General features: G+C 54.0%; 1 protein-coding gene across 3 annotated transcripts in view; it reads left to right on the top strand.

The window, feature by feature from the left end:
- Positions 1 to 22,199, top strand: part of DEGS2 (delta 4-desaturase, sphingolipid 2) — a 64,949-nt gene that overhangs the window by 36,376 nt on the left and 6,374 nt on the right. For 2 of the 3 annotated variants that reach the window (XM_082617221.1, XM_082617220.1), the window contains exon 1: positions 8,309 to 8,535. The exons of the other annotated variant lie outside the window; for it this stretch is intronic. In XM_082617221.1, coding sequence (XP_082473347.1) covers positions 8,454 to 8,535 — 82 coding nt within the window. In that variant the 5' untranslated portion in view covers positions 8,309 to 8,453. Of the gene's footprint in view, positions 1 to 8,308; positions 8,536 to 22,199 lie in introns of those variants that run through there. 3 annotated transcript variants of the gene reach the window in all.

Raw genomic sequence — 22,199 nt, 5'->3', positions numbered from 1 at the left:
CGGCCTCTCTTGTTGCGGAGCACAGGCTCCAGACGCGCAGGCTCAGTAATTCTGGCTCACGGGGATAGTTGCTCCGCGGCATGTGGGGTCTTCCCAGACCAGGGCTCGAACCCATGTCCCCTGCATCAGCAGGCAGACTCTCAACCACTGCGCCACCAGGGAAGCCCTGTTTTTCTACAATATTATCCTGGTGTGTTTTGGGGGGCAGTTGCTGGGGGCATGAGGTGACCGTCTGGTAAAGTCTGTGAGGATGAGTGGTGGTGTGTGTAACCAAGGGGAAGGGGCAGTCGTCGTGGTCCTGCTGGGAAGCTGGAGGGTGTAGTAGGGGAAGGCACTGGGGAGTGGGTGTTCTCATGTAGAGGTGATGGCAAAGCTGTCCAAGTCCCCATGGGTAGCCTGCGAAAGGTGTGTGTGTGTCCTTCAACTCTAAAGGGTTGAAGGCAGACTGGCAGAAAGGCTGTTGATATAGGCACTGAACAGAGCATAGCAGCCAAATCTGTAAGAGCAAAAGAAATACTGGTCTTGATTGGGTGGAGGGAGTGACTTTAATAATATCGGAGGGACTTCCCTGATGGTCCAGTGGCTAAGACTCTGAGCTCCCAGTGCAGGGGGCCCAGGTTCGATCCCTGGTCAGGGAACTAGATCCTGCATGCATGCTGCAATGGAGTTCCCACGTGCCGCAACTACGACCCATCACAGCCAAATAAATAAATAAATATTCTTTAAAAAATCGGATATGGGGTCAAGGGCCTTAATGCATGAACCACAGCTTTACTATTGTGAATCCACCAGGAGGAACACTTTCTTTTTCCCAGGTTTCAGAATAGGCAAAGTTGGGTCATGAAATGGAAGCAGTGGGGATAATCACTCTTTGTTAATTAGGTTTTATATAAAAGTTTTACTCCCTGAGGGCCCTGTTTTAACTTACATTGTGTCATATTAACTATTTTAACTGGGGGTCTGTGGGGTCCCATTTTATCAAGTCAATTTGTAGATGCCAAAGACTTTAATTTTATTATTCATAGTGTTAGAGCGTCTTTGCTCAATATGAGATATTTTAGGGCAAAAAGTACTATGAGTATGGGAAATTTAGGCAAGGCTACCACTAAAGTGAAGTATATCTATTTCCCCTCTATTTTATATTCAGTTTCTTTCCTAAGATTATAGGGGCCACAGTGTTCAAATTTCGTGGGATCCCCAGGTATGACAATCATTTGAGCCCCAGTATTGATTAAGGCCCATGAAGGTTTGTCAGTGGGTGATGTCAGCAAACACTAAAGCTAATTTAGAACCTATGTTATAGAAGCACAAAAGCCAACTGGTGCTTTTTAATCTTTTTGTTATATAAATTCTGTGGTATTTTTGTTATGTGTAGTTATGTATTGATATATATAATTTATTTTATAAATTGTTAGTGTCTAAATTTTGGATCTCCAGTTGGGTCAAACTATGGACCTTTAATTTATGTATATATGTAAAATTTATTATATATTTTATAAATATATTTAAAATATTTTAAAATACGTACTATGTAAAATTTGTTATATATTTTATAAATATATTTATATATTTATAAGATATGTAATTTATTTATTCACCTTTTGCTTTCTCCCCCTGTATCTAGGGTTTTCTTTTTTCTTCCTTTTTTTCTCTTTTCCCCCACCCCTGCTTTTTTTCTTTTTCTTTTTCTTTTCTGTTTGAGGCTTTTAGCTGCTTGATTCTGTGGTTTTTAGTTTCTCTCTTGGGCCGATAAGCAAAAAATGGGCAGGGACAAGGGGCCCAATTGTCAGCCTCTAGGTAGCAGCCACTACCTGGGATGCTTCTTTTGCCTCCCTCCTGCCCCAGGTCTCCACCAGTATGGTCCCTCCTATTCCTCTGGGTCAGGGGGAAAATGGGACTGCAGCAAGGCAAACAACACAGTGACGATGGCCCTTCCCCCAGGACCTGCAGGGTGCCACGGTCCCTGGGGTGGGCGCCCTGGCAGCGTGGCTCTGAAGAGCACGACTCTGCCCCATGGGCCGGGCTGAAAGGCAGGGCACCTTTCACGGCAGCTCAGTTTGTGCACACGTATCAGTGCTGCCCGGTCAGGCCCGGCCACAGCACTTAGCGGGAAGTCACACCTCCTTCCCTTTGGAGGGGCCTTTGTAAACTTAGCTGGTCAACCAAGAAAAAGGGGGACCCTGGGAACGTCCTCCCGGAATCTAGGCAAGTAATGGCTCAGACCAGAGCTCAAGGAACTGTGGCCACGTCCGGCCAGTCCCCAACGGCAGCGGCACCAAGCACAAGTGTTGCCAGCAGGTGGCGCCACCCTCCCAGACTGCCACCACTGCCACCTGGTGGGACCAGTTAGTATTCCAAGAGCATATCTTTTTTTTTTTTTTTTTGCTGTACGCGGGCCTCTCACTGCTGTGGCCTCTCCCGTTGCGGAGCACAGGCTCCGGACACACAGGCTCCGCGGCCATGGCTCGCGGGCCCAGCCGCTCCGCGGCATGTGGGATCTTCCGGGACCGGGGCACGAACCCGTGTCCCCTGCATCGGCAGGCGGACTCTCAACCACTGCGCCACCAGGGAAGCCCCCAAGAGCATATCTTTTTAGTCTGAGGCCAAACCACCCTGCTTGCTGCACCAATTGTTTTAAAATGTAGGTTTTATTATTATTCAGGTGTGGTGAGGCCAAGAGATCAGGAGGCCACTGCCCTTGACAAGACAGTTTGTCCTGCATGGTTCCCAAGAGCAGAGGCAGTGCCACCAGGGCCACACGGGGAAGCACCAGGGTCAGGAGCCCCGGGCGTGAGGGGAAAGCAGGGCAGGAGCCTTTATTGTAGTTTCCACGAAGGATGAGGCAGGGTCAGCAGGCTTAGCATTGGTTAGTTTGAATAATTTTATTCAGGTTGTCTGTCGAGTTGCCTGGTACCTGGCCCTGGGGTGATTTGGGCAGGGGAATACTGGCCCTGAGTACAGAGCAGGTAGGTAGGTCAGGTGGTGGGCTGGAGGTAGGTGAGTTTGCTTATGGAAGGCACACTCCCTGGCCAAGCATTTACATCTCTAGGAACTGGCCAGCCCTGGAGGGCAGTCTCTTCAGGGTCAGCAATGCCCCAAGATGTCAAAGCATTAGAAATACAGTAAATTTAAAAAGCTCAGATAATACACCACGTTGGTGTAGGTTTTGGTGCCGTGGTTTGATTGCGGCACACCTTCAAGCAGGTGGATTTGCCATGAGACGTCTGTCCATCCTCCTGTGGTTGGAGGTTGGTGTTGTCTCCAGGACTGGGCTCCTACCAGTAAAGCTGCTGTGGACATCCCTGCACATGTCTTTGGCGAGTGCCTATTTTCATTTCTTTGCAAGACGCACCCCGCTGTGAAAGTCCCACTTCATGAGGTGGATGGACGTGGAGCTTCAGCAGGTTTTGCTGCAGTTTTTTCCAAACTGGCTGAACCAAGTTTTCATCTTGACGACACACTTTTCAGTCTGAAGACTCATGTCTTTCCTTTGTTCTGGGGAAATCCTCAGTTATTACTTGTTTGATGTGACTCATTCATTCTTTTTTTTTTAAAATTTATTTTAGGCTGTGCTGGGTCTTCGTTGCTGCGCGTGGGCTTTCTCTAGTTGCGTTGAGCAGGGGCTACTCTTTGTTGCAGTGTGTGGGCTTCTCATTGTGGTGGATTCTCTTGTTGCAGAGCACGGGCTCTAGGTGTGCGGGCTTCAGTAGTTGTGGCTCGCGGGCTCTACAGCGCAGGCCCAGTAGTTGTGGTGCATGGGCTTAGTTGCTCCACAGCATGTGGGATCTTCCCAGACCAGGGCTCGAACCCATGTCCCCTGCATTGGCAGGCGGATTCTTAACCACTGCCCACCAGGGAAGTCCCTCCTTTTTTTTCTTTTTTTGTAGGCTTTAAAAATTTTTTAATTAATTAATTAATTTGGTTGCACCGAGTCTTAGTTGCAGCAGGCAGGCTCCTTAGTTGCAGCACATGGGCTCCTTAGTTGCGGCATGTGAACTCTTAGTTGTGGCATGCATGTGGGATCTAGTTCCCTGACCAGGGATTGAACCCAGGTCCCCTGCATTGGGAGCGTGCAGTCTTAACCACTGTGCCACTAGGGAAGTCCCCATTCATTCTTTCATTTAACAAATTGTTATTAAGGTCATTTCCTGTGCCAGGAACTCTTCTAGGCATTAGGGATGCAAGGGGTGAACCCAAGGGAACAAGACACTGGAGAGGAGGGAGCAGACAATAAGCAAATAAATAAGTACATGATGTAACAATTTATTTAAGGTTGGCAGAATCATACGTGCATATAATTAAATTATAATTTTAGTAGGAAATGGCTTCTTTGAAGAAAACAAGGCAGGGGAGGGGTAAATGTCACCTCTCCTTCATTCTCTCTCCTAGAAATCTCATTAAAAGGATGTTGGGTTTCTGTTCCTGTCCCCCAGCTCTCATTTCTTTTTCTTTTTAAAATTAATTAATTTATTTTGGCTGCGTTGGGTCTTCGTTGCTACGTGTGGGCTTTCTCTAGTTGTGGTGAGTTGGGGCTACTGTTTGTTGCAGTGCACGGGCTTCTCATTGCGGTGGCTTCTCTTGCTGTGAAGCATGGGCTCTAGGCATGCGGGCTTCAGTAGTTGTGGCATGCGGGCTCAGTAGTTGTGGATAACGGGCTCTAGAGTGCAGACTCAGTAGTTGTGGTGCACGGGCTTAGTTGCTCCGTGGCATGTGGGATCTTCCCAGACCAGGACTCGAACCCTTGTCTCCTGCATTGCAGACGGATTCTTAACCACTGCACCACCAGGGAAGTCCCTCTCATTTCAGTAGAGGTTTTTTTTTTCTCCTGTGGCTGCCCCATGTGGCAAGTGGGATCTTAGTTCCCCAACCAGGGATTGAACCTGTGCCCCCTGTGGTGGAAGTGAGGATTCTTAACCATTGGACCACCAGGGAAGTCCTGAAGGTTTTTTTTTTTTTCGGTATGCGGGCCTCTCACTGCTGTGGCCTCTCCCGTTGCGGAGCACAGGCTCCGGACACGCAGGCTCAGCGGCCATGGCTCACGGGCCCAGTTCCCAGACTCCCAGACTCTCAACCACTACGCCACCAGGGAAGCCCTTTTTTTTTTTTTTTTTTTAAAGAAGCAATACATACCTGCTCACCTCTGGTGTGTTTGTTTATTTTAATAGGTTGGAATAGCCCTTTATGTCTCCTGGGAGATGTTACTCTCATTCCTCAGTCCAGTTCTGTTTTCCCAGGTGTGAAGTTCCTCCCATTCTTGGGGTGGTTGCCCTTTTTCGTGGAGTGATTTCTCTCCGACGTTGGCCGGCTCTGGGTCACGGGCTGTTAGACTCAGCTGGCTTTGGGGAGGGCTGGGAGGTGCTGTGTGGAATGCATTCTGGCCTGTTTTCTGCAAACATGGGGCAGGAGAGGACTTTCTGCTGGGGCAGCAAACACTGTAGTCAAGACTTCTGGGCGTAGGTGCTTCCTGCTTCTCACAGGCAGCTGAAGACACCAGAGCACCCTGACCAAGAGTCTCCGATCAGGGTCCCTCCTGGGGGTCAGTGAACCCTGCCTACTGGGGCTGGTACCCAGCTTAGGGGAAGTGGGGGAGTGGAGGGTGTGCAGGAGCCATGGAAGAGTGGCTGGCCTTGTTGGGTTCCTCTCGGTTTCCATCCACAAAAGTCACTGTTTTCCAAGATTGTTAGGGATTTAACAACGACTACATATATATATATATACACACACACACATATATATGTATCTGTATACATATGTATGTATCTATGCATGTATGTATCTGTACATATGTACATTTTATACACTTCATTTTAATTTAATTTTTATTTTTTGGCTACACCCTGTTACATGCGGGATCTTAGTTCCCCGACCAGGGATCAAACCTGTGACCCCTGCAGTGGAAGTGTGGAGTCTTAACCACTGGACCGCCAGGGAAGTCCATACACTTCACTTTAATTTTTTTTTTTTAAGAAATATTTATTTATTTATTTATGGCTGTGTTGGGTCTTTGTTGCTGAGCATGGGCTTTCTCTAGTTGCAGTGAGCGGGAGCTACTCTTCGTTGTGGTGTGCAGGCTTCTCATTGCAGTGGCTTCTCTTGTTGCGGAGCACGGGCTCTAGGTGCGCGGGCTTCGGTAGTTGTGGCACGTGGGCTCAGCAGCTGTGGCTCGCGGGCTCTAGAGCACAGGCTCAATAGTTGTGGCACACGGGCTTAGTTGCTCCGTGGCATGTGAGATCTTCCCAGACCAGGGCTCGAACCCATGTCCCCTGCATTGGCAGGCAGATTCCTAACCACTGTGCCACCGGGGAAGCCCCGCTTCATTTTTAAAATAAACTTTAACATCTGGTTTAGATTTACAGAAAAACTGTGAAGATAGTATTGATGGTTCCATAGCTTCCACACCCAATTCTCTTTATTTTACTATCTTAAAATATAGGGATATATTATAATCTAATACACAAGGAATTAACCAAATATTCATACATTATTATTAACTAAAGCCCATAGTTTATTCAGATTCCCTTAGTTTTTACGTACTGCCCATTTTCTGGTCCAGGATCCCACCCAGGACACCACATTACAAATGAATATGCAGTTTCTTTCATTTCTAGGACCAGGGACCTGGTGGGGAGACTAGCCCATGTACTCTGAGTGGGTTCATCATTTTGAAGCCGAGTTTCTGTGGTTCAAGCCGACCTCAGGGAATTGGGGATTACTTGGCCATGGCAGCTGATTGGAAGTCATGAACTTTTATTCCACTCTCAGGTCTCTCTCCAGTCTGTTCTTTGACTTGTCCCCTCTTTGGCCTCAGTTTTCTCATCTGTAAAATGAAGCCATTGGGCTAGTTTCACCTGGACATATGAGTCCTGGGGTCAATCTCTGAGTGGTTTGCTGATCTCCATCCTGGGCAGAGGGAGCTGGCAGGCATGGTGGTGCCCCAGAGGGCAGAGCTGGGACTCAGATCTCACTGGTTGTAACACGGGGCTGACACTCTGACTTTGGGCTTTTAAAGTCAAAGATCAGGGGCCTGTCCCAGCTCTTCTGCTTATTCTGAGGCCCCCTTCATCTCTGAGCCTCAGTTTACCCATCTGTAAAGTGGCAGCCACTGGGACGACTTCTGAGGGTCCCTCTGGCTGTGAATAGAGCAGGTTGCCCTGGGGAGTGCTGAGTTCTCCATTCCTGGAGGTGTGCAAGCCAGGTAGGCGACACTGTTGGGTGGTGCAAGGGGTGGTGGCAACCCTAGGCTCTAAGCGTCTCCCTGTTGGACAGGGAATCCAGCCTCTCTGTTGGCCCATTTTCCTACCCTTGACTCAGGGGCAAGTGGCTGGCTGCCACCAGATGCCCACACCCAGTTGCCTTCCTTCCCGTCTCATGCCAGGACTGCCTTTGGCCCTGGCCCACAGACTTGCGGGAGGCTGGAGGGAGGCTCACCATTATTACCTGCCCACCTTGTGGTACCTCTGGCTGCCAGGCCAGTCTGCTACCTAGGCAGCTCCTACAGGCTGGGCTCCAGGTACACAAGGTACACGATACAAAGCTCCAAAGAAGCAAGAGGAGGCCGGGAGGAATCCCTGAGAAGGTGAAGTGAGGGGCCCTGTGCCCCAACTCCCCACAAACCAGACTCTCCATTCTGACAGTTTTGGATTCTTCCAAGTCCCAGCCTTTGCAGCTTCTGTTCCCTCTACCACCAGTGCCCTGGCCCTCCTTTAGCTGTTGAACTCCTACTCATCCTTAGAAGCCTAATACAAAAGACCCCTCTACTGAACCTTAGCTGTCCCAGGACCTACCTGTGTCATAGCACGTATCACCCTGAGTCATTAATAGGCCTCTTCCATGCCTGTGTCCCTGTCGCTCGATTTCCCTGAAGGCAGGGGTGGGGCTGACTGACTCCCTCGAACCTGCAGACACCTCATTGTCCTCTGCCTTATTGCATGAAAGGAGTGGGTAGGGGAAGGGAGAATCGCTGTGGCGAACCTTTCCCGAGCCCCTTCTGTTTACCAGCACTGTCGCATCCATTTAATCTCTACCCTCCAACCCCTGCCCCGTGCCAGGTGGGCGCTTTCACTGGCGAGTCTGTAGGGGCAGGGATGGCAGGAGCGCGAGTGGCCCTGGGCCGCGCGGAGAGAACTGGTGCTCAGCCGCGGCGGGGGGGGTGGGCCTCAGTGAAACCGAGGGAACGGGGCGTCGCCACACAACGTGGGGTCCGGGGACTCTGCACGGGTTGCGTCCTAACAGTCTCATTTTCCAGCCGAGGTAACTGAGGCTCCGAGAGCCCCGGGGACCCGCCTCTGCCCCGACACAAGGCCACGCCCAGGTCTGGTGGCAGTGGCGCTCCCGGCCCCGCCCCCGGAGGCCCCGCCCCCGGAGGCCCTGCCCCGAGTCCGAACTGGTCCTCGCGCAGAGCAGGGAGACAGGTGGAGGGGAGCCGAGCCCTGAGCCGCGCTCCCGGCCCCACCATGGGCAACAGCGCGGGCCGCAGCGACTTCGAGTGGGTCTACACGGACCAGCCGCACACGCAGCGGCGCAAGGAGATGCTCGGTGAGCTGGGGCCCCAGGTGGGGACAGCCCTGGGGCCGTCTGGTGTCCCGGGCCAGCCCGAGCCCAGGGGGTCGCTCCTGCGGCCCGGATGCCTAGCAGGCCCTCCCCTACCTCTGCTCCAGAGAGGGTAGGAGCGCCACTCCCCCTGCCTCAGCGTCCCCGGCTCGGGGTTCCTGAGGGTCCCCAGCTCCGGCCTGGAAGTCCCCTCGCGTCTCTGCCTCTGTCCTGGGATCTAAGACCGGAGGATCCCAGCGCAGATCCGCGCGTCAGGGGAGCGCGTCTCAGCTGCTCCATCCTGGCTGTGGGACGCGAGCCACTCCCAGGGCCGGGACCAGGGCTCGAGCTCTGGGGAGAGGTCGAAGCGCAGAGGTCGGCCCCAGGGACTGTCTTTGTACGGGATGCGCCGCCCCGCCTTCGAAGGCAGCTCCGCAGCCACCTGTCCTCCGCCGCACCCCCGGGCTCCGATGTGCGCTGGGCGCCGGGGTCCCGGCGGCCCAGCCGGAGAAGCCGCCAAGCCCACCCCCAATCCTGGAGTTTAGGGCAGAATGAGCGCCTCGAAGGAAGCAAACGCTGAAGCAGAGAGACAAGTTTTTTAAAAACAAAGACTGCACCAAAGAGTCTGTCCTTTTATTTTATAGCCTAACACACGGTGGCCCCCCTCTCTGTCGTTTAGTGTCCCGGGAGGTCATTTTTAACTACGTGGTCACCCATCCTTTGGATTCACCCATCCTTTGGATTCACCCATCCTGATGGGCTCCATCCGTCTCTCAGGAAGACCCAGGATGTACAGTCCTTTACCTGCAATTAGGGGTTAAAGGGCTCGCACCTCCAGAACAGCTTTTACTAGGTGCCACCAAATCGCCTTTGCAGTGCCGGGCCAGCTTCCAGCAGGGTGGACATGTTCCCCTGCCCCAGAATCCGTCGCCATTTCGCCACACCCTCGCCTACACCTGGGGTTGGCAAACGTTTTTAATTTTTACCAAGCAGATTGACAAAACCATTTCATTATGGGTTTAATTTTTAATTTGATGATTGGTTTCAATGTTTAATTGGCCATTTAAATTTTTTTTTTCTCTTGGCTTGGTCTTTTGCTGTTGGTTTTAGAGCTCTTTGTATAGAGGCTTTTAACCCTTTGTCTTATACATTGCAAATCTTTTTCCCTTTATAGTCACAAAAGCTTTTTTGTTTTTTTTAAAAATGCATTTGAATAGGTTGGCTTTTTTTCTTTAGAATTTTCCCTTTGACGTCTTCCTGCCCCACCCCAAGGCTAGGGAAACATCTGTCCTATTACCTTTCAGACACTGGATGCACTGAGTGGTTAGTGTATGACTGTGCCCTGCTGTTGCTGGGGGTTCGGGGCCTAGAGACCCCTGGGTGGGTCTGTAACGTCTGTGGTTTTCTCCTGTGAGGTAAGCAATAACCCAGCACTATTTACGCCTGCGAACTTCCTGCAGGTGGCTCAGAGGGCACTTGGTGATCATCTGGTCCTCCCTACCCCACAGAGCACAGGCATCTCGGCTGCTGTCTCTCAGCAGTTTCAAGGCAGGGCTGTGTTTCCTTCCCCTCCCCTGGCTGTCCCCCACCTCCCCCTGGCACCTGGCCCCAGGTGGAGAAGGCTGTGGGATGTATCCTGGCCCATAGAGCTGCCTGGAGGGATCCAGACATTCTGGGTTGCAGACTTACTTTCCCAATCTGCATAATGGGCACCATCATCCTTTCTGGAGGAGTGGGTATGAGGATAAAAGGAGAGCTTGGGTGAGAAGGTGCTCACTCTGGTACCCAGCACGCCAGGACATGGAGAATGATCTGTCTCTCAAGAGGGAAGCCATGGACCCTGGAACCAATCCAGGAAGCATCCTGGACAGGGTGGCTGGGAAGCCTGGAAGACTTGGAGGAGCGGGAGGTGACTTGGGTCAGGGTGGGAACAGCACCAGTTCTCAAGGGCTGACTCTCCAGGGAGCTTTGCAGATTCCTTCTGTGCACCGGGTGCTGTGGATTCCTCCCCACGCGTCCAGTTTTTTTTTTTTTTTTTTTTTTTTTGTGGTATGTGGGCCTCCCACTGTTGTGGCCTCTCCCGTTGTGGAGCACAGGCTCCGGACGCACAGGCTCAACGGCCACGGCTCACGGGCCCAGCTGCTCCACGGCATGTGGGATCTTCCCAGACCGGGGCACAAACCCATGTCCCCTGCATCAGCAGGAGGACCCTCAACCACTGCGCCACCAGGGAAGCCCACGCGTCCAGTTTTGAGCTAACGAACTTGGAACGTGCCATTCCCCCTCCCTCTCGGGCGTGTGCGCACACTGTTCTCCGCCTGGGGGACCTTCCCCGCTACCCTGCCCCACTCGCTCTTGCTCAGCTCTCCCTCCTGTGGGAATTACCCTCCCTCCCCCCCCCCCAGCCTGGGCCAGGGGAGGGTGCTTCAGGGGGATTCCCCTCCACTGCTCCAGCCCATCGGGTCCTTATCTCTCTGGGGCACTGTTCCATGGCTCTAGACCTTGTCTGTGAGCTGATCTCCTGGCAAGGACAACACCCACTCATTAGTCATGTGACCCTGGGCAAGTCAATAAGCAGATGAGGAAACTGAGGTTTGATTGAGTTAAAAGGGGTGAATTGTAGCACTTTCTTTATGGAGTTGTGCAGATTTTTAAAAAAATATCACTTTATTTATTTTTAAAATATTTATTTATTTATTTGGTTGCAACAGGTCTTAGTTGTGGCTGGTTGGCTCCTTAGCTGCGGCAGGCAAACTCTTAGTTGCGGCATGCATGTGGGATCTAGTTCCCCAACCAGGGATGGAACCTGGGCCCCCTGCACTGGGAGCGCAGAGTCTTAAACACTGTGCCACCAAGGAAGTCCCTGTTGTGCAGATTATATGAGGTGGTGTTCATGCTTAGCCCAGCACTCACTCAACAAAATGTTAGCTGCGACAATAATTATTACCTCTTGTAGAAAGGCCCGTGTTTTCCCCAAGGACAGGCAACGCCTTTCCATCTCCGTTTTCCTGAAGCTTGTGCTGTTCCCAGCCTGAGGGAAATCCTATGTGTAACCGTCAACCTGTCTTTACAGAGGAGGCCCCAGAGTGGGGCTCAGGGAGCAGAAGTGACTTGCCTAGGGCCACACAGCTCAGTGGCCACAGAGGCCAAGTTGGTATTCAGGCAGGGATGTGCTCCAGTCCCAGCCAGCTGGCTGCTGTGGCCCACACCAAGCTCCTGGGGGGCCACTGGATGCTCAAAGATCCTAATCTTGAAGTCAGAACCCAGGAATTCCTCGCGTAGAGCTGGTTGCCGTGCTCTTCGCGTGGGACCAAAGTCCATCTCCAGATCCTGCCTGGATGGGGACGTGCCTTGCAGGCCAGGGCTGAGGCTCCCTGTGCTGCGAGGGCAGGAACGGAGCCGACGAGACTCTGGTCACATTGGAGATCGGAGTCCAAGCCAGGGGTGCCCAGTGGAATAAGAAGCAGGGTTTGAATTTGACTTTTCAAAAACAAATAGCTTTGTGATTTTTTGTTTTTTTGTGTGTTTTACCATGTATGTGCCCTTTCATAAGGAAAAAGAAAATCAAATAATCAAAGGAAAGCAAGGAAGTGAGACTCTGGCAGTTGTTGGATGATTTGCTCACAAAAGGCCCTGGGGTGGGCGCAGGGGTCTCTGAGTGGTGAGTGGTAAAATCCAGAACAGAACTGGCCGACGCTCTCAGGCGCATCCGTGGAGGCTCCTCACCCAGCCACAGAGATGCTGGAGCCAGGGGTGGAGGGCCGGCCAGCCACATGGCCACTCTCTCCCGCCCCTGTCCTTGCTGCAGTCAGCCTTCTCCTTGTCCTCCAGGCGGGCTGCAGCCTGTGTCCACCCAGCTCTGAGATGCCCACAGAAGAGAGAGAGGTGCCTCTCTCCCCTTCTGCCCTGAGTAGCCCGTCCTCCCCTTGAGCCAGCTCATCTCTGGCCAGAGCTGTGAGTCCTCTGATTGGCCAGTGGGCGGGGGGCTGTGATGGGCAAGCTGCACGGTATCACGTTGTGACGTCAGAGAGTTGCAGCTCTCTGAAAAAGGGGTGCTGTGATCCTAAGTTGGGTGGGGAGGGAGGGGTGCTGGGTGCATGGGTGCACAGCAGCATAGACAATAGGTGATCCTTGGGACCCTATTTTTTAAAAAAATATTTATTTATTTATCTGGGTCTTAGTTGCGGCATGTGGGATCTAGCACCCTGACCAGGGATTGAACCCAGGCCCCTGAATTGGGAGCATGGCGTCTTACCCACTGGAGCACCAGGGAGTCCCTCTAGGACCCTATTTGAGCTGACTGTGTCCTCCCTGGCTTGAATCCTCCAAGGGCTTCCCTTCCTAAAATCTCATCTCTGCTCTGCATATTGGCACCCCCATGCTCTGGCCCCTGCCCTTTCTCCTTACTTTCTGCTCTCTAGCCACTTGGTGGAATATACCCGCCATCTGCCCATTTCCTACTTCATGGCTTTTGCAAATGCTGTTTCCTCTGCTTGAATTCTTTTTCCCTACTCTTCGTCTACGGAACTCCTATGCATCCTTCAGGTCTCAGCCTAAATATCCCTTTCTCAGAAACACTGTCTAACAGCGTGTGCCCTCACACACGGTATGCTGGGAAATATTAAACAATCAACTGAATCTCTGGAGGGAACAAAAGACCCTGATTCGCAAATTGGCATTTGCCAATTTTTATAGCTATTTCCGTCATGCCCAATTTCAAACTACCAACATGCATCGCCGCCCACGGAGTTGGGGAGAGAGCGGTATATTTGGGCGCTTGACAGCAGCAGGCATAGGCTGGTTGCCCACACCACAGTCCACCCCCGTCTCTGCCGCCCAGCTATTCCTCCTTTATCCTTCTGTGGGGTGCTGTGCACTGTTACCTTGTGACCTTTGCTCCCATCTGTAATTCTACATTGATTTGTGGGGTGATAGCTTTGTCTGGCTGTCCCACTCGACTCTGAGCTTCCCAAGGGCAGGGCCGGGCCCACCTCCACCAGTGCCCTTCCCAGCGAGGCTGAGTGGGGCAGTAGGCACCTGCCAAAGCTTGAGCATCTCTAGTCCAACCTGCCACGACCGTCGCAGGGTTTCCCTCCCTCCAGAGGTGCCAGGGACCTGTCAGCCACAGCTCAGAGCACGCGGTTTAATCCTTGCCAGCTGGAGAGCAGGGAGACATCCCGTTGTTTTTTTTCCCCCCCAATATCTATTTATCTGTTTATTTGGCTGTGCTGCGTCTTAGTTGGCATGCGGGATCTTTAGTAGCCGCACACTGGATCTTTTTAGTTGTGGACACGTTGGATCTTTAGTTGCAGCATGTGGGATCTTTAGTTGTGGCATGCGAACTCTTAGTTGCGGCCTCTGGGATCTAGTTCCTTGACCGGGGATTGAACATCGGCCCCCTGCATTGGGAGCACAGAGTCCCAGGCACTGGACCACCAGGAAAGTCCTGAGACATCCCGTTTTAATTGGCATTTCTGAGCTGATTAGTGAGGCTGAGTGTTTCTTGCATGATTTCACTGTCTTTCTCCTTATGTGAATTTTCGACTCATGTCCTTTCTCTATCGGAGGCGCCCTTTCCCTGGATCCGTAGGGGTCTTTTATACATGACTTGTAGTGGCCCTGCTTTTGCCACATGTAACCAGAATCTTCCCATGTCTGTCCTTTGTCTTTTCACTTGGAACTTTTTTTTTTCTTGAGGCAGGGTGCACACTGCACATCACGGGGAAACTTAGTTCCCTGACCAGGGATTGAACCCGCACCCCTGCATTGGAAGCGTGGAGTCTTAACCACTGGACCACCAGGGAAGTCCTGGAACATTTTTTTCATTCGTTTAGTTTCTCCCCCACCTTTTTTTTTTTTTTTTTTTTTTGGCCTTACTGACATTTGCATTTTTTGTTATGCAGGGCAGGACCCTGGGAAGTTAGGCCCCTTGCCTAAGGTCACCCAGCCTGGTTAGGGTTAGGACGGGGCTCTAACTTGGTGACTCTGGCCTGTGCCCCTGTTCCACCCTCTTTTCCACCCAGGACCTGAAGAGAGCCTGTCCCCCTCCTGTCCTCCCTGGCACGTGACCCACGGGCAGTCACCAGCTCACGTGGCCCCTTCCTCTCTTTCCGGCCTCCGTACTGATGTGTGTGCTGTGCCTTCCACCTGGCCTGCTTCTAATCCACATTCTTTAATTCATACCAGCTTTTATGAGGTGTGATTTACATGACATAAAATTCACTCATTTTAAAGGCACAGTCCAGTGATTTTTTAGTGAAGTTACACAGTCTAGTTTTAGAGACTTCCCCTCACCCCGGAGGTCCCTAGGACCACTTGCAGTCACTCGGCAGCCCACCCTGTATCCTTAGAGCCACTCCTCATCCCTCAAGTTTTGGCTCGAGCATCACGGGACTCGGTGTGTGTCCTCTCTAAGCCCGTCCTAGTCGGGACACACCACTGTGCCCCACACGTGTGTCCCACTCGTGTGCCTCCCACCCGCCCTGAGCCTGCGAGCCCCTCCCACCTCTGGGGCCTGGGGCTGGCTCGGCCCAGACCTTCGGCAAATATTTGTCCGGGAATCAAGAGCAGGTTGGGCAGGAGGTGGGTGAGTGATTCCTGAAGGCACTTTGGGCCGCTTCCCCGGTCCCCCCGGAGCACCGCCCACACTGACCAGCCAGGCTTAGGCTTGCCTTTGGGCTCCGAAACCGGAAAGGAGGGGGCGAGGTGGGGCAGGGCAGGCGGCTTAGGAAGCACTGGGGCCGGAGCTGCAGGGGAGCCGTTCAGGAAGGAGGGGATGAAGAGGGCTTGGGTGCCTTTGCTGTAGAAGCTGTCAGAGGACAGGTGCTCAGCCACTGTGGGGAGAGGGAAGGTGCTCCGCACGGCTTGTGGCGGGACAGGGTCAGACAGGCGCTGGAGGCAGGTGGGCACAGCGAGCTGACCGACACGATGGAATATTCAGGCTGGAGGGCGCTTGGTGGTGAAAGGCGGTGACGAGGCCCCCCTGGAGCCAGCGGGACTGTCCTGCGGCACCTGACCTCCCTGGGGAAGCGGTCAGGGTATCTAGCCCTAGATGGTGCCCGGCCCAGGTGTGTGGAGGATCCAGAGTGGGGAGAAGCCCCGTGTGCTCCTGGGAGCCCTGGAGGAGGCCGGCGAGAAGGGACCTCATCGGGGCCGGTCAGCAGGGGCTGCGTGGGGGGCCTTGCTCCCTGCGGAGGGCGAGGGCCCGGCAGCACCCCCTGCCTGTCTGCCTGTTTCTGCCGTTTCCTCCCCACCACGCGTGGCACAGCAGGATTTGTCAGGAAGGCTTCTGGGAATAACCAGGTGTCCACGGGTAGACTGTTCTGTGGGGTCAGTGTAGGGCGTCGGGGTCAGGCTGCTTCCCTCTGGCAGGCTCCTCTGCTGAGCCCTCTGGGTCCTCGTGAACAAGTCTGCCACGTATGTAAATATATGTAATGCATGGAAATGTTCACATCTGCTGGAGCCAAGCTCCTCAACACCTCGGGGCCTGTGGCCTCCTCTCTGTTGTCCACCCGAGGCCCATGTGCCCTGGGGAAGACCCCATCTCCAGGTCCTCACAGCCCAGGGTTGTCAGAGTGGGTGCCTTAGGGACGGAGAGTGAGGAAGCTGGCCCAGAGAGGGACAGGGGCTGGCCCAAGGGCACGCAGCAGTGGGACTGAGCCAGGCTGCAGTGAGGCTCTCTTGAACTGGGACCCAGGATTTTCTCTGGGCGCTCTGCCCTGATGACGTAGCCCAGCTCCAGGAAACAGGTCCTCTCGGGGCTGAGGAATCCCTGTGGACTCTGGAGGAGCCAGTGGAAAATTAGGTCGTTTCACCATGTGGTGGAAGCTCTGCATGCTCATCTCTAAGATGGGGGGACGGTCCCCTCCCAGGCAGGGTGGTGAGGGCTGCACGAGTGTGTGTCAGATGCCGGGCACGTTTCACCTGCTGAGCACCACGTCCACCCCCGGGCTGCGGCCGCATCCCGCGGGCCTGAAGTCGGGGGGTCCTGAGGTCAAGTCTTGGCTCTGTCGGCCTTGTCCTGCCTTGTCAGACCCTTCCCTGGGCCTCCGCCCCTCCATTCTGTGTCATGCCTGGACAGTGTGACTTCTAGCAATGGTTGTTTTCGTGGGCAGCTGCCTTGGGCCCCGCCCAGGCTGCGGCTGGAAGGCCATTTGCATGGGTCTGTTTGTCTCCGGTTCCATGTGGCCGTCCATGCGGGCTCCAGGCTGCCCCACTGGAGCAGAGAGCCCCTGAGGCGTGAGTGCCCTAACCCAGCTTCTCTGGTGCTCTGTGCTGGAGGCCTGAGCGAGCAGGGTTCCCCCCCGACATCCGCTCAGATCCCCCGGGGGGCAGAGCCTGGTCAGGCTGGGCCAGGTTTGGGTGTCCAGCCAGGCCCGGAGGGCTCCTCGTGGGGCTGCCAGGGCACTCTCGCCCTCCTCCTGGGCATCCCACCTCTCCTGGGGCCCAGAGAACATGGAGCCAGCAGCTTTCCCCTCTCCAGCCTCACCCCTGAGCCCCAGAAGAGGCGCCCCTCTGTGAGGCCAGCACCCCCTGTCAGGCCAGCACCCCCGTCAGGCCAGCACCCCCTGGCCTTCTCTGCGACCCCCGCCCCCCATCTCTGTCCTTCTGCAATCCGCTGGCCCCAGTCTCTCCCATCTCACCCCCCGAGCCAGCCCTCCCTCCCCAGGCCTACGCTTGGCCTCACCTTCTCACCTCGCCTCCTGCTGAAAAGCTTCTTGCTGGGGCCCCCAGGGCCTTGCTAAGTCCGGCCTTCCTTGCCGTGACCCTCCTTGACCCCCGGCAGCTGGGCACCCCCAAGCCCACGGCTCCATTTATCCCAAGCCCGACTTGCACCCAGTGACCTCATTAGGCCTGCCTGGCTGGAGGGCCCCACAGCATCTTCTCAGGGAGGCCTCTAGGCCTCCCACCTCCTCAGGGACCCAGAAGCCCTGGAATTGAAAAGGTTCGATGTTTGCTGTTTCGCTTCAGTGAAGCTGGAGTCTTCGTCCAGCAGGCGGTAGCTGAGCTGGTGAACCAGCCTGACCTGCTCACCAGCGCGGCTGGGGTGGGTCCGGAGGGGCCCCACTGCTTAGATGGCGCCTTCCTGGGGTCTCCGCTGAAGCCCAGGGGTATTCAGCGAGGTCTCCGAGCCACGCCACCCATGGAATCCGCTGGGCTCCTGGCCCCCTGGCCGCTGTCTGAGCCCCCGTTTTTGGCTTGCCTGGCTTGCTGGGGCTCCTCCTCCCCTCACTGTGGTCTGGACAGGGCCTCCGGACAGGGTGGGGGTGATCTGGAGCTTAAGAGCTTGGCCCCTTCTCGGGATCGCCCTGGAGCTGCCCAGCATCCAGCTTGTGCGTTGGCCGCCTTTTTCCGTTGCTTCCAGCAGGATGGCTGGACCGAGTGACTATCGTGGCCGGGGAGCATGGGGCCTTTTCTCATAGGTTAAAGCAAGCCTGGGACCAGATCACCTCCAAGATCGGCCCACAGCCCCAAAGGTCAGAAATGGGATGTTTTTTACTCTCAGATCAGAAAACCGTATTTAATAACAATAGTAGCAACAGCTCCCAGGGCTCAGAGCTGTCATCCCAGCCTCACCAGAGCCTGGATGGGCAGGTCGGGGTGTCAGCCCCATTTCCCAGACGTGGAGACCTAGGCTGGGGCAGTGCTGTGGCCTGCCCAGTCGGCCAGGGTGAGGGGCTGGGGACCAGGCACCCCAGGCTGTGTTGAGGCCGCACCCGAGCTGAGGGCAGCTGAGTCCCTGGGAAACTGCCAGGAAAGGAGGAAGGGATGCCCCAGGATGTTCTCCTTTGCTTCCACTCATGCACGACTTACTGGCCTTGTATGACAGACGGGGCACCAGAGGCCCACCATCCAAGGTCACAGCTGCTGGGCTCTGTCACTGCCCTGGCCTCTGAGGGGTACGGGAGTGGCCTGTTGGCTGGCCTGGATCCCTGAGCTGGGGTGCTTGTCCCTGCTAGCTTGCCGGTCTGTGCTCACCTGGTGCAGGTGTGGCCTGTCCCAGGCCTGGCCTCCTTCCAAGGGGAAGATGGAGAGACTCGCCCTGTGGAGGCTGGTGGCCTCTGGCTGCCTGGCTGAGCTCCCAGGTGTGCCTGGGCAGGTGAGGGCCCGCCCTTGGTTGCCCAAGGGGCGAAGCTGGTGTCCAGAGGCCACCTCTGGTGGGCGGGAGGCTGATGGAGCCCTGCAGCCTGTGGTCCCGACCTGACATTCAGGTATGCAAATGTTCGGGAACTCTGCATGTGCTTTCCTGGGCGCTGGGCGAGAACATTCCTGAAGGCTGGGTTGCGGGCACATCCTTCTTGCCCTGGCGTCGTGAAGACACTTCCATCCTCCCCTGCTCCACCTCACTGTGGCTGCTGGATTCCCACCCCCTCAGGCCTCTCAGCCCCCCAGTGGAATCACGCATCTTCCTGGGCACCACTGAGGCCCACCTTCTGAAGTGTGCCCGCTCACTCTGACCCTCTTTGGCAGCAGGAACAAGCTGGGATGAGGCCTGCCCCCTGCCCCCCTCCCGAGTGGGGCCAACCCCCCAGGTTGGGGTCCTTTTGTCTCCTTTGCCCCGCCTGGCGGGGTGAGGCTGGGCAAGCGCCATGTTGGCTGGTCCACCTCGGCCAAGGCTGGCGGGCAGTGGCGCCCTTGAGGGGCAGGGTTGAATGTGAGTCGCCCAGCACCAGGCCAGTGCAGGGATGGGGCAGTGAGGTCATCCGGGCTGTCGGAGCCCCGGGGTTTCCTCATCCCCCGTCCAGTTGCTGTGCGTTTCCTAGAGCTGCAGAGACAAATGACCACAAACAACGCGCTTGTTATCTTACGGTTCTGGAGGTCAGAAGTCTGACCCGGGTCCCACTGGGTGAAGTTTCTTCTGGAGGCTCCAGGGGGGAATCTGTTTCCTGGCCTTTCCAGCTTCTGGAGCCGCCTGCGCCCCTCGGCTCGTGGCCCCTCGATCTTCACAGCTGGCGAGGCCGGTGGAGACTTGCACATCCCCGGACCTCCTCTCCTGTCGCTTCCCCACTGCCCTGAGCCTGGGGTGACGCTGTGCCGCCAGGATACTCCAGGCTCTCCTTGCTGTTGTGAGGTCGGCAGACCAGCACCCTGGGTGCAGCCTGACTTCCAGTGTCCCTCAGAAGCTGACCGATTCACAGTGAGGGGAGTAGGACCTGGACATGTTTGGGGGGCCCCTGTTCTGCTCACCCCAGTTGCCAGGCTCTCCCTCCACCTTGTGAGCTGGTTCCAGGCGGCAGGGCCTTGGCACCCCCTTCCCTGCATCTTCCTCCACCTGCCTGGGGCAGCGAGTATCCTTCGGGGCCTCTGGCCTTTCTGGGACAGCCAAGTCGCCTCCCACACGCAATGCAGGGACAGCCCACTCGGCCGCCGTTGGGCCACGAGGCCCGGGAGGAGAGTGCTACACAGCCTCATCCCACCCCCGCTGTCCCCGGCATCCCCGTCTTCGGGCAGCATCCTGGCCGCCAGCCCTCACGGTGCACCTTGTTGGGTGGTCGTCATAAAGCGCAGATTCATCTGGGTGTCTGCTCCTGGCCGGGCAGCCTGAGCTTTCCGTGCCTTATCTATTCATCCTCCCAGTGACCCATTTATGGTTCAGAAACGAGCCTTGGAGCTGACGTAACCTGCTTGGAGCTGGGATTTTTTTTTTTAAACTTAAAAAAAAAATTGTGGTAAAGGATAACATAGAATTTGCCATTTTAACCGTGTGTGAAGCATGTGATTTGGGGGCATTCGTGACTTTCACGGTGTGGCGCAGCCATGACTACTAGTTCCAAAACTTCTTCATGACTCGAAACAGAAATTCTACAGCCATTACCAGTCACTGCCCACCCCCCCCGACCCCCAGCCCTGGAAACCTCTACTTTCTGGTTCTGTGAACTTGCCTGTTCTAGATATTTCACGTAAGTGGAATCGTACGGTATGTGGCCTTTCCTGACTGGCTTCTTTCACTCGGCATCATGTCTTCAAGGTGCATCTGTGTTGTGTGCAGCCCGCGGTACTCCTTCATGCCTTTGTTTTGGGGGGGGTGGGACGTGCTGCTAGTTTATTTGGGAGTCAGTTCCCGGGAGCAGGACTGGGGGAGCCGGCGCTGTGACAGAGAAGCAGCAAATGCAATATAAGGGCTTTTAAAATTGAGGTATAATTGACCTATAGCGTTATATTAGCTTCAGGTGTACAACGTAATGATTTTTTAAAAAAATTCTTATTGAAATATAGTTGATTTACAGTGTTGTGTTAGTTTCAGGTGTACAGCAAAGTGATTCAGTTATACATACATATATATAAAAAATATATAATTTTTCTGCACTCTCTTCCATTACAAGTTATTACAAGATATTGAGTAGAGTTCCCTGTGCTACACAGTAGGTCCTTGTTGATTATCTATTTTATGTATAGTAGTGTGTACATATATATATATATATATATATATATTTTAAAGATGATGTTGGGGGTAGGAGTTTATTATTTTTGCTTCTCTGGGTCTTCGTTTCTGTGGGAGGGCTTTCTCTAGTTGTGGCAAGCGGGGGCCACTCTTCATCGCGGTGCGCGGGCCTCTCACTATCGCAGCTTCTCTTATTGCGGAGCACAGGCTCCAGATGCGCAGGCTCAGTAGTTGTGGCTCACGGGCCCAGTTGCTCCGCGGCATGTGGGATCTTCCCAGACCAGGGCTCGAACCCATGTACCCTGCATCGGCAGGGTACATATATTTTAAAAAATATTTATTTACTTATTTGGCTGTGCCAGGTCTTAATTGCGGCGTGCGGGATCTTTAGTTGTGGGATGCGGGCTCTCAGTTGCAGCGTGCGGGATCTAGTTCCCTGACCAGGGATCAAACCCAGGCCCCCTGCATTGGGAGCATGGAGTCTTAACCACTGGACCACCAGGGAAGTCCCAGTAGTGTGTATATTTTAATCCCAAACTCCTAATTTATCCCTCCCCCACCAACACAGTGATTTGATATGGAATACTGTGAAATGGTCCTAACAAGTCATCATACACAGTTACAAATTTTTTTTTTCTTGATGAGTTCTTGGATGACAAGTTCTTTTTTTTTTAATAGACCTTTATTGGAGTATAATTGCTTCACAATACTGTGTTAGTTTTTCTTGCACCACAAACTGAATCAGCCATATGCATACACATGTCCCCATATCCCCTCCCTCTTGAGCCTCCCTCCCACCCTCCCTATCCCACCCCTCTAGGTTATCGCAAAGCATCGAGCCGACCTCCCTGTGCTACGCGGCTGCTTCCCACCAGCCACCTACTTTACATTCGGTATTGTATATATGTCGAAGCTACTCTCACTTCGCCCCAGCTTCCCCCTCCCACCCCAAGTCCTCAAGTCCATTCTCTATGTCTCCCTCTTTATTTGGATGAGAAGTTCTTGATGAGAACTTTCAAGGTCTACTTTCTTAACAACTTTAAAGTATGCAACACAGTATTAATAACTACAGTCGCCATTCTAGACATTATATCCCCACGTCCTACTTATTTTGTAACTGGAAGTTTCATTCCTTCCTAAGGCTGAATAATATTCCATTGTGTAGAGAGACCATATTTTGTTTAACTGCTCATCAGTTAACAGATACTTGGGTTGTTTCCACCTTCTGGCTATTGTGAGTAGTTCTGTGAACGTGGGTATGCAAGTTTCTGTTTGTGTCCCTGATTTA

The sequence above is a fragment of the Mesoplodon mirus genome (assembly GCF_964341445.2).
Source record: "Mesoplodon mirus genome assembly, chromosome: 4".
In the NCBI taxonomy this organism is placed as follows: domain Eukaryota; kingdom Metazoa; phylum Chordata; class Mammalia; order Artiodactyla; family Ziphiidae; genus Mesoplodon; species Mesoplodon mirus.
Note: the sequence above shows the minus strand (reverse complement) of the source record. Positions and strands in the feature narration are given on the sequence as shown.